This window comes from Nelumbo lutea, chromosome 1, assembly GCF_056320005.1.
Source record: "Nelumbo lutea isolate HS-2025 chromosome 1, American lotus-T2T, whole genome shotgun sequence".
Classification (NCBI taxonomy): Eukaryota; Viridiplantae; Streptophyta; class Magnoliopsida; order Proteales; family Nelumbonaceae; genus Nelumbo; species Nelumbo lutea.
This window is the reverse complement of record NC_142684.1, coordinates 70291042-70307710: the sequence shown is the minus strand read 5'-3', so window position 1 is coordinate 70307710 and position 16669 is coordinate 70291042. Positions and strand designations below refer to the sequence as shown.

General features: G+C 36.0%; 1 protein-coding gene across 1 annotated transcript; it reads right to left on the bottom strand.

Annotated features, from left to right (window-relative positions):
• Positions 1–3459: 3459 nt before the first annotated feature.
• LOC148875189 (putative BPI/LBP family protein At1g04970) lies at positions 3460–13499 on the bottom strand. The gene is made up of 6 exons (XM_088964258.1): positions 12820–13499; positions 11678–11817; positions 5516–5867; positions 4618–4866; positions 3999–4124; positions 3460–3859 (listed from the first exon to the last, which is right to left on the bottom strand). The coding sequence occupies exons 1-6, from the start codon at positions 13225–13227 to the stop codon at positions 3668–3670; spliced, it is 1467 nt and encodes a 488-aa protein (XP_088820384.1). The 5' UTR covers positions 13228–13499; the 3' UTR covers positions 3460–3667.
• Between the last annotated feature and the right edge of the window lie 3170 nt (positions 13500–16669).

The window sequence follows — 16669 nt, the reverse complement described above, 5'->3', positions numbered from 1 at the left end:
CCTGGAATAGGAAATCAAGAAGGAAGTCTTATTCTTCATTGTTTAAGTTTCTTGTTTTATCTTTGAATGAATTAGGAAAAAGAAAGCCTTTTAACGTTTAATTCCTGGAATCTGAAGTCAAGGAGGAAGTCTTATTCTCCATTGTTTAAGTTTCTTGTTTTATCTTTGAATGAAATAGGAAAAAGAAATTTAGCTGTATTTTTTATTTGTTTTAAAATTTTAGTATATTAAAAATAGGGAAGACTTTTGAAACGTCTGCTACTCTAACTCAAAACATATGAAATTTTAACAGAGAGTGCTTACATTGCACTCTTTGATTGGGTGTACAGAAAGGTCTTCATGAAGCATTGTGCAAGAAATTTGGACTCGCTTTTGGGAGCCCTATTTATATCTATCTATATATTAAAATAGAATGTGCTAAGCTTGCACTTTCCTTCATTATGGTTTATTTTCAAAGTCACTTATCTTTTTTTCCTGGTTTCTTCTCAAAAACAATTATCTTTTTCTTTTGGGTAAATCTATTAAACTACCCCTACTGTTTAGCGTAATGACACATGGTACCTCTACCGTTTAGCTATTGTCATTGCTGTTAAGTGCTAACGAAAGGAAACGAAATGTCAAATTTGCCCTCTTTTTCCTCTTCAATGGAGCAAGGTCTTGGCGGAAATTGGGATTCTTCTTCTTCTTCAATGGTGTAAGATATCAAGGAATGGGAAGCCAATTCTTCCCCAGAGGCTCGCACCGATGATGCCTTCTTTCCTGGAGGCTTCTAGTTTCACCGTCAGGCGAGGTCAGCAGGTCTGTTTCATTTCCACCGAGACTGGTGCTGGTACCGGCAGCGGCAGCGACAACGGCAATACCGTATTTATGATTAGATCTGAAGAACCCTGAAGAAATAGTGCTTTAACAGAGGGAAAGTTAGAGGAATGGAGAAAATTGGGAAGTTCAAAGCAGATCTGAAGACTTCCAATTTGAGAGAGACTCGGATCTGGGTTCCTTCTGGGATCTAGGCTTGCTGTTTAGATCTGGCTGAAGCCTTATTGTTTTAACTCTTATTGTTTAGCAACGGTGGATATTTAGATCTAGGCTTGTTGTTTAGATACTCAGCTCTCATTGTTTCAGCTCTTAATAAGTTTTTAAGGAGATTTTGAGTTCTTCGATGGCTGAAGCCTGAAAGCCAAACAGGGAGTGGAGTGGTTGCAGAGTGGTTCATTGTAGCTGCCGCCGGGGAGAGGGATGGTGAAGAAGAAAGGAGGGGGATGAAGGGCAAAATTGGGTTTTGAAAAAAATATTCATACATTACGTGGTGTCACGTGTGTATGAATTTCGACGGAACATTAACATATATTAACAACAGGGGTAGGGCTAGTCAATTGTCAGAAAACTTAAGGGTACCGCAACACAATAGCTAAACAGTAGGGGTAGTTTAAGAGATTTATATTTTTTTATTTTTTTAATTTTAAAATAGAACAAAATAACTTAAAGCACTGACCAATCACCTTTTAAACTTTTAATACTCATTAATTCACCATTAACACACACTCTCTCTCCTCTTTCCCATTAACTCTTTTAATAATCTCTCATTAATTATACCATTAACTCTCTCCTTCAATAAATGATGCCACTAATTCTCTCTCATCTCCATTACTTCATTAAATTTCACAAAATTCATTAAAGATTAATTATATTAAAGTTGAGATATTCAATGATATATTATTATGCTAAATAATCTACTTCCATTTATAATTATAACTGATTTATATTCCATTTGAAAATAGTAAAAGTTAATTAACCATAATAAAAATAATTTAATTAGTTACCTAAATAAAATAAATAATATTATTAATTACTGTTAATTAATAAAAGGAATATACTTAATATAGTTAATTGAATTTCAAAAGGAATTTGTATTTAATAAAAACTTAATATACTAATTTAAATTTAATTTTTACTAATTTCAAAAATTAATATAAACCATCAATTTTAAATATAGTTTAATTATTTTAAAGTCAACTTAAATTCCATTTAAAAATAAGGAGCACTATAAAAACCTCCTTGGGTTTTCTAACAATCCTATGTAACTCCCCAATGTTTTGACATTATCAAAAACGACCCCTATTGTTTTGAAAAAAGGCGCAAATACCTTCTTTTCGTCATCATTCGAAATAAAAAATGTTGATGTAATGCATTAATTTTACTTCACTTTAGCCTTTTTGTTCTACTTTGTCCAAGAAAAGTAAGGAGAATTATTCTTTGAAAGTTGCTTGACAAAATAAATTAGTGGAGGGTAAAGTTAAAACTTTAAATTGTGTATGATAATGCATAAACAGTTATTAGTGTATTTTAGTAACTTCAATGCCTTTGTTACTGAAAAGCCAAGGGAGAGGAGGTATTTTTGCACTTTTTTTTTTCAGAACTATATGAGAGGTCATTGTTAGGGTCAAAACACAAAGGTGGTTTATAGGATTGTTATTTAGATGTTTTTTATAATTTAACCTAAAAACAATACAAATACAAAAACAACAATAAACCAATAAAAAGTATTAAAAATTCGTTTTAAATAGAATTAATAAAAAACAACATTAAGATACAAAAACAATACAGATTTACCTAGAGAACAGGAAATTGACCACTCTCACTAAAGCACAACTTAGATTGTTATTGGATAAACTAGATATAACCCAAAAAATAATACTTGAATTGAACTTAGATAGGCACTTGAAAATGTCATAGAGCTCCATCATCAATTTTGCTTATAAATAAAGCCCATATATCACATGGGTCCTAATTAGTTCTAAATGTGAAATTGCTTAAACTTTCATTGGTTCGAAACTTGATCATGGAGCAAACCCAATTCTTTTCCTGAAACATACCCCTTTTCAGTTCAGATGGCATTAAGCCACACATGGCAATCCTTCTAGCAGAGCCATTGATTCCTATTCGGGAGGATTCAATTTTGAGATCACTTTGGCAGTTTGGAAAAAACAACCTGGGCTGTTTTGGGAGCCTCTCTACACGTGACACCTTAGCTAATTCAAGTTTTCATTTGTCTTTTCAACTAAAAAATATCGAGTGTAAATACTATTTTACCCGTACTCATTATGAAATGTCATTCACACCAAGCTCCCAAAGCAGCCCAGGCTGTTTTTTACAAACAGCCAAAGTTTTTCCTTGCTTTGGTTCGGCTGCTTGCTCAAAATGGCTTGTATCGGAGAGCCATGTGAAGTTGTAAATGGCCACACGATGATCAAATTATCTTTCGAGATTTTTTCAATCAAACATTGCTTCTACGCAAGGTTTAAATGATCAGAAATGTAATGAATAAAGACAATTTTAGGAGGACATGATAGATTTTTTCTTTTTTAGGATAAGTAAGGAGACATGCTTCAGGATGGTTGAAAAATTAAGACAGATGATCACAAATCATGTAAGAACAGTTAAGTCCGGATAACCATCCAATGAATCTTTCAAAAACGATAATGCATTATATCATTATCTCATATCATGGTGCAGCTGTCCTTCACAAACATCATACTGATCCAAGATTGCATCAATCTTAAGATAGAAAAACAAAGGAATTGCTTAACTTATACGAAATCAACAGTAGACTTTCTTTCCTTGTATTACAACACCTAAATCCCTGTAAAAAAAGCTCTAATACATCTACTCATGGGAAGAGATAATTATAGAATGAATCTGCCAAGGCCACATCACTACAAACTGTTATTAGTGAATTGGTGCAAAGTATCTCGGCATTTTGAAGGTTGAAACCCCGGATAATAGGCAAGGGGAATCCTTTCTTCAGGTGTAAGTTCACATATGGCAAGAAAACGGTTTTCAGGAATATCCACATCACTGACTGCACAATAAAAAGAACCATCTGATCAGTAGTACAATAACCATCTTTATGGACCTATGGTCCAATGTGATTCAAATCCATGTACTAAAATAAACTGCATGAGTATTGTGCTGATGTAAGCATGAAAACATCACTATACCTGAATTAGGTGCATGTGGAAGTTACCAACTTTGCTCCACTTCAGTGTGAGGGTAAAGTCATTTAATCCAACATTACCCGCCAAGTTATTCCTTAAAACCTCAACAGAAGCTGATGTGCTAATCACCTGTTCAAAAAAGAGTTTTCATGATGAAATGCGATAACAGCGTTGAACCTTTGGATTTTATCCCTATGTTACATATTACTTCTATTTCTTACCAAATGATATCAATTAATATTCATAAAGTTGGATGCCTGAAGATGCAGTGTTTTTAAAAGAGAAAGAAATCCATGTTTTTGCACATCATCCTATGTACTTGTGGGCAATGAAATTTCATGTAAAACCACAGGTTAAGTGAGTGGACGAGAAGGCATCTCTTTTGAGCACCCTGTGTACCAGTAGGGAAGATAGGTACACAAGCTACTGGAGAATTGTTTAGGAAGGTGAAAATTTATATATGCAAATATGCAATCAATTTTATAGTTACCATGTTTCACAATCAATTTTATAGAATAATCGTACCCTGCAGATTGAACTAAAAGGAATAAGTATAACAAGAATCATAAATCAAGTATATACAAAAGGAAATGAAAATAAGCTTATCAAATATTGAGCTTACCACTAAAATGCATGCAACTGGTATTGTTTTATTATCATCCAAAACATCAAGTATCATATCTGAATAAATGGTAGCATTGATATTATCAGGTGAAATCATTATTAGTGGAGGGGAAGATAAAGAAATATTCAGATTCATGTCCTTGTCTGGGTATTTCTTGTACAGTTGAGGAACAATATATTTCCAGCCAGCAGTGTTTAAAATATACTGATCCGGTACTTTGTCCACGGTCCAGTGCATAAAATCTCCCTGATCAATAAAAAGTGTTATTAGTACAAGACTTCCAACCTTGATTCCTTGACAGATACAACTAAACTACATTGACTATATTAATCATAGGCTAGCCAACCTAGACCTTGATGGATGATGTGCTCAAGTACTCTGTGAGAGTAGTATTAGCTTATACCACCAATGTCTTAACCCTGTTTAGCTTGGGCTTCTCACCTCACAAGTTTCTCAATTCACCCACAGAGCTTAATTTTTTTTATATATCTATAGATCACCCACAGAATGAACTTTTAAAGGCAGTCAGGTAAAGTAGCATGGTTAAAATTGATTACTCTTTTATTTGTCTATGTCCCCAAGATTTACAAGGGATAATTAACAGTAAGTAGCTTAAAATGCATAGAAACACTAGTCATTAAACATGCACCCTCCACACAAAAAAAAGAAAAAAAAAAGGAAGTTTCATAGTGAAGTTTAAGGCCAAATTTAACTCACGAGAAAAAAAAAAAAAAAAACTCAGTTATGAGCAGTTATGACCCCAAGCAATTAATTACACATGCAAACATGATGAGCATCATTTGGTGCCCTTTATTCAAATGAGCACCACTCAGGAATTCTGTAACTGCAATTAATCATAAAAGGGAAATTTATATTCATAAACTAGGAAACTTACATTGAAATATATGTCTGATGCAGAGTTAAATACTGTTTCATCAATTGAAATCTCTAGCATTTTAGGTGGACTTTTGCAGGAAACTGACGATTTTGAAATTTTATGATAATATCCATGATTTACAGCCTTATCTGCTGCTACAAACAACCCATCAATCTCAAACCCAATGGAAGAATCAGTCAACATGGGATCATTAACAAAAGCGATATTCAGAGCAGCAATCTCATCCACTGGTATTTCTTTTGGGAAAGTATTCAACAAGGAATCAAGCTTCAAGACCCCCTCTTTCATATTCTTGGTAATAGCATTTTCCACTGAAGAAGTTATTTGCCCTTCAAAAAAATCCACCAATCTGCAAAATAGGAGAATCATATGAAAAAATAACTAAGAAGATCAATCAAGACAAGAAAATGATATAAAGGCCATTATAGTAGAAAAGGATGGCCCTTTTCAGTTAGACTATCACAAATAAGAAAGGTACAAGACCAATTAACTGGAAGGAAATAGTCATGCCTAGGGGTATCATTCCTATCCTGGCCTGCAAATTTCCAGGCTTGAGCTTAGGTTTAGTGTCCAAGCCCAGCACAGGCCTGCATCATGCCCAGAATATGTATATACAGGTCTGGGCCTGTATATGTATATGTATACATAGGTTAGGTGCTAAGCCCATCCTGGCCCATGATAACTCCTATACCATTCTAATGCTTTCTCATTTCCCATGTGAATGCAAGTTGTAGCTCAAATTTATGTTTGGCACGTGGCATAAGAATAGCCATCTGCTAGTCAGATTAGGGCAGTTATTTTCTAGGAGGAAGACTTTGAGGTGGTAGTGAGTTGGTCCTTGGTACCTACATCTACATCATACTTTAAGGGAAGTTGGATCTTTACCAGCTGCAGGAAGCTTCTCACTCTTCTGGGATCAGAGCTATGCATATGACAAGGAGAACTGCTTATAGACTTGTTGATTAGACAATAATAAATTTAAGGGTAAGAGTTCAACCAAATCTTTTTTTTTTTAAGATAAATAATAAGGAATCTTATTAAAAAAGAGAATAATTTACAAAGACCCACCGAGAGGTGTGAGGTGCAACCTCTGTTGGCCATCTGCTAATCCATTGGCCAATCTTCTTTCCCACATTACTCAATGCCAAAGCGTCTTATTGCTAGTCAACCATTTAAACCTTTTCAAATCATCCTTGTAAGCCCAAATTACTTTTTTCTGGGTTCTTCAGCCATCCTGTCACTACCTTAGAGTCTCCTTCAATGATTAAATTCTCAATATTCAACTGTCTTGCTAGCTGAATTCCTTGCAGAGCAGCAAAGAGCTCAGATCTAATTGAATCACCCTCCTTAGCAGGGCCTGAGAATAAAGCTAACATACGGCCATCCTTATATCTAAGTGCACCCCCTATGCCTGAAGGACCCGGATCTCCTTGACTGCTACCATCAAAGTTAAGCTTGACAAACTGAGTTTCAGGTGGAGACCAAACGGAGACAAGTCTTCTTTTTCTTGATGAGCTATTTGCTACAGCATTCCAATTCCTCAAATATCATCAAAGGAGAAGGGTGAAAAAATGTGCAAGGTTTTCACCCTATGTATAAACCCTTGTTACAATACATTCCATCATTGCTTCCAAGTTTCTTTACTTCTCTAGGAAAATTCTGGTATTTCTTTAATCCCAAATGGTCCAAATTAAGGCTGACGCTGTGCTTCTCTAGAGAAGTCTTCCCCTCCTCTTGAGCCAGCTAAAGGTGGTAGAGTCAAAATGCCTGTGTAGCTCCCAAGGCAAGGTCCAGACAAGAAATCAAGAGGTGGTAACAATTCTCCCCATCAGCTTTACGGAGGACATGCCAGTTTGGAGGTAAACAGAGAGAAAGCCTTCTCTTTTGTAACAAATTCAATGTATTAAGCACCCACTTTCGGAGGAATGGGCTTGCTCCAAAATTATTTAGGATGAAAGACAAGATTGGACCAAGAGGGGCATAGAGAAGAGAAATAAGAGGCACAAGTAAAAACCCAAACAAGTGAGGACACCAAATACTCCTGTCAAAAGAGAAAGGGTCTAAGCACACACTTTCGAGGATTTGCAAGAGGCTAGCCACAGAGTGAAGCTCCTACTCTCTCAGACCCCTTTGAAAATACTAGTTCCAAGGTAAAGCACTAGAGAGGGACAAAATTCACAATAGGCTCTTTCTTGAACAAAGAAACAGCATATAATAAGAGTTGGACCAAATCCATCCACCAAAAGTTTTCCCAAAACTTGATCTTGTCTAAATTCCCTACTTAATTTGTGATACAAGGTGAGAAAGTGGAAAGAACACAACTGGTGAATATTCAAGGTAAATGATCGGTGGTCAATTACTCAAAAAAAAAAAAAAAGATTAGTAGTCACTGAGTGCTATGAGTTCGACCTGTTTGGATGATTGTTTCTCTATGTACTAAGTCGGTAGGTTCCATGAGGAATCACCACAACCAGCTGTCAAATCCAGTTGCATTTCTCTTCCAAACACTCCACCTAATCATTCTCATTGTTTCTGAGCTGATAAGATGATCTTGTTTCTCTTTACTATAGTCACAAAAAAAAAATCACTAGCTTTTCCAGTCATTTTCATAACCTTTTTGGGAAGCTAAAGCAACAGACAAGTAATAAACAGGAGAATGGCAAAATACTAATTTGACCAAAGTGATCCTATAATCCTATTGCCCAGTAGGACAAGAAAATTCTTCTACATGAACAATTTCTGATTCAATCTCTCACTAAGGGATGTAGAAGATGGCAGATCAAGGTCTTACTCCTTTAAGACATTGATATTAGAAAGGACACCAAATAAAGCTATTGAGATAATACAGAAATTGATTAAACACTAGTTGCCAATGGTCTCTTATTCATAAAGGCAACTTAGGATCAAGAATCACAATGTAATGAACTCCATTATCATTGCACCAAGGCTAATGGATTCCATTATCCTTGTCTAGCAAACTAGTCAGTTGGCTTATGAACCTAAGCCTTAGCCTCTAAAAACCTACTTTCCTTCTTTCTCTCCATGAGAAGTAGCTTTCTCATATTCTTACCATAATACAAGAAGGCTGGCAGTACCAAAGAATTAATATAAAGAAAACGACATTACATAAAAATATAAGAGCATACATAAAAAAATACATGATGAATTCCCTTCTTATATGCAGTCTGCAAGGTTAGTTTGCAGAACTTGAGAATATCTCTTAAATCACAACCATCAAAATAGTCATCTCAAGAGCCTTCATGCTACTGTTATTTTACCTTCTAGTTCTTCCCACAAATTATGGGATTCCCCATGATGCATGGATACTAAACAGCCTTTCTCGAAAGGCTCACCTTCCTAGGAATGTTTTAATAATATACCAAGGCATGATACCAGCCCAAAAAAATTGTAGTCATCCTCCAAGTTTTTGGTTCTAGGGAGATCCAGTAAGCCATGAGAGCCTCCAAGTGAGTCTGGCTTCTATCAGGGCAGAGTCCATTTGCGCATCGTTCACGCAGCATGAGGATGCGCCATGTGTTCTTTGTCTCATGTGCATGATTGAACGTGTAACATGGATTAAATGCCGTTAGCTTCTACTCGTTCCATTCCACTTCCCACACCTCTTTTACCAGACACACCAAACCGAACTAGACCTGTTCACTCTCACTCTCTCCCTCTCTAACCGGTGGCGACCAACAGCCATCACCAGTGACCAGAGAGGAGTGGGAAGTGTTTAACAAAGGAATGTCACACCCCTCTATCATAACCATGGAGAAATTCTTGACAAGTACAAGGGATTCGAGAGTCTCAACTCAGTTGTGGACGTTGGTGGTGGAACTGGAGCCACACTCGGTATGATCACTTCCAAGTACCCTTGTATCAATGCCATTAACTTTGATCTCCCTCATGTCATACAAGACATACCCTCCTATCCTCGTAAGTAATTAACCTACCTCCTATATATACTCCATGCTGATAAACATGCCATTTTCATGAAAGTAATAATTTTTTTATTATTTTCAGTTCATCCTTTTATATATACAGTTAACTTATAGCCATGTATACCTCATCTATCTGAACAATTAGAATCTCTCCTGCTTCTCTCCTTTTTACCTCAAAATTAAAGAATACTTATATGATCATAAAGCACAACTAACTCCTGTAGTCATATTTGTGTGTTTAAATATTCTTCTGCAGTGGATGTGCTGTGATTGGAGCGATGCACACTGCTTGAAAATTTTGAGAAACTGCTATCAAGCATTACCAGACAAGGGGAAGGTGATCATCGTAGAATCAATTCTTCCGGTATCCCCAGACACTAACCTCGCTGCTAACGGTGTCTTCCAACCTGACAATATTATGTTGGCACATAATCCTGGAGGAAAAGAGAGAACTGAGAAAGAGTTTGAGGGCTTGGCCAAAGCTGCTGAATTCACTAGCTTTCAAGTTATGTGCTCTGCTTTTAACAGTTATGTGATGGAGTTGCATAAAAATTAAACATACCAACTTTAATTTCAATTTCAAGCTAGTCTTGGATCTCGATCGCTTTGTTCCATTCCACTATTGGTATTTTTCATGCCAACTCTGCTTCCCCTTCATCAGTATAAATTTTTCATGTTAACGAACTGAAAAGAGAACTCCACTTGGGTCTCCATTTTGACATGGATGAAAAGGTATTTCATGTTAACTTCATCATTGACATGGGTGAATATACCTTTTCTTGACATGTAAAGCAAGAGAACCCCACTTGGGTCTCCATCATTCTTACTCTGAAAATTTTCGCTCTTAGACTGTATTTGTATTCCCTTATAAAGCAGGTTTTCTCCAAAAATCATTTCTCTACCTGGGTTTTTCTCTGGTAGCCGGTGTTAACAGTTGCTGATGATGGCTGTTGGTCGCCGCCGGTTGGAGAGGGAGAGAGTGAGAGTAAATATGCCTGGTTCAGTTCAGTGTGTCTGGTGAGAGAGGAGCAGGAAGTGGAATGGAATGAATAGAAGCTAACAGGCGTTTAATCCATTTCACACGTTTCAAGCATATGCATGAGAGAAAGAATGCGTGGCATGTCCTCATTCTGCGCGAACGGTGTGTGCATGGACTCTGCCCTGATAGAAGCCGAACCCCCTCCAGGCACATACAGTTTCCTTAATCCATGACATCATGCTTTGAAGGCATTGTAAGATGGAGACCACACCAATTGTCCTATCCATTTCTTGGATTTTGGTTTCTTGGACCAGGTGAAAAATTCTCCCAATTCATTTATCTATTTATCTCTTTTTTTCAGTTCTTCCTTCATGTACATCCAATTATCTTCACTTGTTATAATCCCCTTCTTGAAATTCCTCTCCAACTGGGTCACCAGGTACACTGTTTGCAATGTAGGGTTGGGCAACTAAAATAAGAACATCCAAGCTGGTTATTTAAGAAACATGTACTCCCTGTTCACCATCTACATCACATGCCTAACAAATGCATGGCTAACTTAGCAAGCATGGGAATGAAAATAGAGAAGGTTACACAGAAAATTACAATTAGTTTCTAATTAACAAATTGTTAGAGAATGCAATACTTGACGTCAAATGATAGCATCAGGATGGGAGGACTGAAGGCTGCCCTGCCTTCCTCTGTTGCATGCATACATGCAACTAAGCTTTAAGATTGGGAACCACCATTTATGGGTGCAGACAAGGAAACCCACTGGATTAAAATCGGCTTATTTGATTAATGTATTCACTAATTACAAGATCAATAAATCTTCTTTATTTATTTCTGGATTCTTTGCCACACTGTCTCTAATTATACATGTTTTTCTTTTGATAAGAAACAATACTTCATAATTTTTAATAATAATGGGGAAAAGCCCAACTGTACAATAAGCCTGCACCAATTTACAACAGCAGCCTAAAGCTTACCTACTTCGCTCATACATGTTAAGATTTACAATCTGGGGTTTTGCTCCAATAGATCCTAGATCTAATGTATGGTGGATCCTACACATCTAAAAAACTATTTCATAGCTTTAATAGCCTCTCCAAATGGTAGACAAAATAGAACCAAGACTGCCAACACTAGATGAAAACATCAATAAAAACTTTAAGGAAAAAAAGGTGAGATACAACATTATTTCAAACAAAACCAAATTCTGAAAAAAAATTAACTTACCCTTGATAAAGCCAAGATGCTCCACCATCTAAATCTATAGATATCTCTTTCACAAAACAACTACATTCCATGAGAGACAGCTCCAGCATTCCTTCTTGATTCTCCAAACCCAAAGTTAGCCCTACTTCCAGGCCTTCAACCTTACCTAGAAGCAGCACTCATCAGTTTCCCTTTGTTGAAAGATACATTGAAGATGATGACATAATCATGTAGGAGGAAAGAATAGAAAAGCTTTGAAAAGGTAGCTGGCAGACCTTGAGTATTGCTTGTGCAAAGCAACAAAATGCATGCCCAATTGCTAGTCCGAGAAAGGGAAAAAAAAAAAAAAGAATCTGACAAGCCCTCTCACCTGGAATAGATGAAAGGGTTCATAACCAGTTGAGTGTTCTATCCGTCTATGACTGGCAATTGGATATCATGGTCCCATAATCAGTTGTAGAAGTTCAAGAAATTACATGGCACCTAAATCCTAACCTTACATGACTAAATTAAGTAATTCATGCAGTGCAGACATTGACAGTTATATTTCAGAGTGCTCAGATATTACGAACCATGAAGCCTCAAGATTTTTGTCACAAAGGAATGTCAATGTTTACAGTAGGAAAACAATAGAAGTGACCACCTAAGGCATAATATTTTATTCCTTGAAACTATCTTAATAAATATAACTTTTGCAAGGTAGTAGGAGCTGAAACTTATTATGACCCCAAGTGGTAATATAATGCTAATTCCACATACAGCAGTTTCAGGTGTTCACTTCTATTTTATGTTCACGTCCCCAAAACAATGGTTGAATCATTGCATTTGGTAGCCCAACATCCATAACCATTATTCGCAAAATCATCACATTATTCAATCGATTATCAATCTTATTAGTTGAAGCAAGACGGAAAACAAAAACAAATAAAATAATTTGAATCCAGTAATCATTATTTACACAAGCTTGATTCCGTCCATGAAAGCATCCATTAATTAAAACTACAAATTTCACAACACATTATTAATCTGGAATTAAATCTAAAGCTGCAAACTTGAAAAAGGATAAAAAAAGATTAAAAAACTTAAAATAGAAGCCAATAACTTCAACAACATCTCTAAATATTGGAGGACAGGGCAAAGTGAAAAGCCTTCTCGGGGTATACCTGAATAGAGGCATGGCCTTTATCCGAAACAACAATAGGGACGAACCAGGTACCATAGGAATAATACCAATTCATACTCAAATTTGCGGTGGCACCCGAAGCAACAATTGTTATACCGGTATCGCCAGGCTTCACCTCTGATGCAGAAACATCGACCCTATAGATCGTGATGTTGGATAGAACTATATGAACATTACCCACTAAGGGGATTTTCACAGTCTTCTGGATTTGGGGCAAGCTAAGAGGCGCTAGAGAGGTAATTGCCAGGTCTACCAGTATATCCTTGGAGAAATCAAGACCCTTCTGGGATATGACTGCAGAGATGAAGCCTTCTTCACTGGATTGTGATTGGGTGTGTACAGGAACGAATAGTAAGGCTACGAGAACGAATACAGTAGTCGCTGCCATCGATGCGATGAGGTAGAGACCCAGATTAGAAACTTATCAGAGAAGAGCAGAGGCCATGAACATGATTGACCAGATGGAGACAGTAGATGGAAGCAGAAACTAAGGTGTAAGAATCCATAGAAGAGATGAAGGAAGCAGAGTGGAAATAGAGTGGAAATGGAGTGTTGCACGAAGGACATGGCTGGTTTGGATCTTTCTGTACTGATGATCGGAACTCGTTGTTTTAGCATTCAATCTTCCACTTACTACTGAGGATTGCTTTTCTTGTTGATAATTACGTGAGCAGCACGTGAATGGTTAAATACTTTTATCAACCGTCAACAACATATAGTTCGATAACGGCTGTATTTTTATCTATAAAATTTACCATTTGCACGTGCATTTCCATATGTATTATCTATAAAATTTACCATTTTATATATGTTATTTATAAAATTTTTGAGATGGGATAAAATGAAAATTTCTCTAAAATATAACAAAAAATATAAGAAAACATTAGTCTTTTTATATATTGTTAATTATATAATTGTAGGTAACCCAGTTTTAACATGGCAATAAGCTAATGAGTTGAAGGAAGAATTCTTTGATTCCAAGCATATACGATGTGGACTCTTGTTATTGTTACTACTTACTAGTGTTATGTTCGCAGGGGCTAGTGAATTGATAATTTACCATAACAGCAAATGAGAAAAGTAAAATTTGTCCTTAGTTGCAAATTTTGAACTTCACATCATACAAAAATTTTAAAGAAAATATATAAATTAAATTGATGTCAAAAATAATATTTATATAATTTAATATTACTAAAGAGGAAAAATATTACCTAATTACTTTATGGATATATGGTGCCACCATGGAAGTATCCTACAAACCAATCAACTAAAAATAGTTGATCCAAACTAAAAAAAAAAATAATGAAATAAAAATGCCAATATATCTATTATAGCCCATCTAGAGATAGAGAACATTTTCCTTGAAAAGCTATTAATTAAATCCCATTAAATACCTATTTCCCCTCTCTCTCCCTCCCCCTCCCCTACAAGGGTATACACTTGTAAAATGTATATTAAATTACTTGATTTCACTTAATGTATTGTTGAATTTATTAATTAGTTTAAGGTTATTAATTGTAATTGTATATTTTTAAAATTTTGAGTGCTTAATGTAATTTAAGTATGTAATTAGATTAATTAAGTTAATAATTTATTTAATTTACCATGATCAAGTTAACTTAACTAAATTAACTATGACAACTAATTAAATTACACCAAATCAATTTGCTTATCTTACCTAGTTGAAATATCTAAAAAATTTCAAAGTTATAGTTAGGCAAAATCTATAAACAATCTATGAAAATTGATACAATATAGATTTTGCTAGAGGTGTAAATCGGGTCATGTCGGGCCATGCTTCCCTCACTTTAGGGGGTCAGCCTGAGCTTGCATAGGTCTGTGCCATGCCATGCTGCGAGGACCTTCCATTCTCTCTCTATGTGGAAGCTTCTCTTTAGACTCGTTTATTATGAAGTTATATACAATATGATGTGCATAATCTTAGAAACAATCATTCTGACAAACATTTATTGTTAAAGTCATAGCATGTTAGTGTGCTACCCATACACAAGATATAGAATATGTTATTGACTGTTATTGGATTTATGATGAATCTACAACAAAGTCATATCATATGTGTTATGACCACCATTCTTTGGTCTCCTATACTTGTTCATCCACTTTTTCTTCTATTTTGGTTGTATTTGATATTAAGGTTTGGGATCTTTGGTTGATGGTGGCTTGGTTGGTGAGGTATCCATCTATTTATAGTGGAGACTTGGAATGGCCTACCCTATTGTGTAGCCTCAAGAACACAAGAGTATAAAAAAAATATCACCATTTGTAGGAATGGCAATGGGGCGGGGATCATATTCCCTGTCCCCAATCTCGAATTTGAAATATTACTCCCTTGGATGGTAGAAATTATTTGGCTTTGTCCAAAGAGATGTGGTTGTATATTACTCTAGGGGAAAGGTATGGGATTTCAATGGGAAGGTAAAGGAGCCTAAATCAAGGACTACTGAATAACATAAGTGGACCAACAAAATTGTATGATTATGTCATGACTTCTGACATCCATGTTACCTTTAGTTAAGCAGAATAACATGTGGGCTGAGACAACCACAGAAATATGGGAACAAGCAAAAGCAACATATTCAAAACAAAGGCATTATGCTAGGACTTACCAATTATAAGCTAAATCCTCAACATGTAAGTAGGGAGAGATGATCTTATTTGCCTACTATTCAACTCGAATTTCAATTTGGAAAGAGATGGATTACTACCAGAGCATTAAGTGGGAAAGTAAAAAAGTTTCCAAAGCTTATACACAACTTGTATCTTAGCAGCGTGTGTTTGCTTTCTTCTTGGGCCTTAATCTTGTATATGAACCTATTGGATTGTAGATTTTGGGAATTAAGGATCTTCCATCTGTTCAAGGAGTCTATGCTCTAGTTCAGTCATAAGTAAGTAGGAAATTAGCTATGAATTCTCCTGAGGGGGAGACCGTTGCCCTACCAGCAAGGGGAAACATGAACCCAGGAAAGAAAGGGGAGGGTCAGAAAAGACCGGATGATATTATGGTGCACTCATTGTTAGGAATCTAGGCACACTTGTGAAACTTGCTGAGAGTTGAATAGGAAGCCAAATGGGGCACAAAAACTGAGCAAGAAGTTAGAACATGATCAGAATAGGAATCCAAATCAGAAAAAGTTCAAGATCCCCCCCCGGTTTTGATCTCAATGATGATATTATTAACTCCTTCTGTGACCATCTAGAGCAATACAGTAAGGCTCTTAGACATACAGATACTAAGACTACTCCTTCAACTTCTTTTGCATCCTCCTTAGGCAACTTAGCCTTTGTCTTCCATGTAGCCTCTAAGACTTCAAAAACTATATGATCATTAATTTCGGTGCCTCAAACTATATGGTTGGTAAGTCAACCCATTTCTATTCATATACCCTCATCTTAAGTAGAAATAAAATGAGGTTAGCATATGGATCTTTCTCCTCCATTGCTAGCTAGGGGTCTATATCTTTGGCCTTTGGCTTTCCAATATCAAATGTCTTGCATGTTTCAAGGTTACCTATTATTTTTTTCTATTAATAGTAGTATGCATACTTTGAATTGTTCAATAACCTTTCTCCCACATTCTTATGTTTTTCAGGATTTAGCCTCTAGGAAGATGATTGGACTAGAAGTTGCTCAAAGATTACTCTTGCAAATAAATGTCCCAAAAAAATTGGCACTTACTAGATTTTGGATGGATGTTGTTCTAACTTCAACCCATGTTATCAACCATATGCCATCTTGGTTATTGGAATATAGGAATCCACATGAGCTCTTTTAACCTAAGACCCCTTTGTTTCTCATACCCATGCATGTTT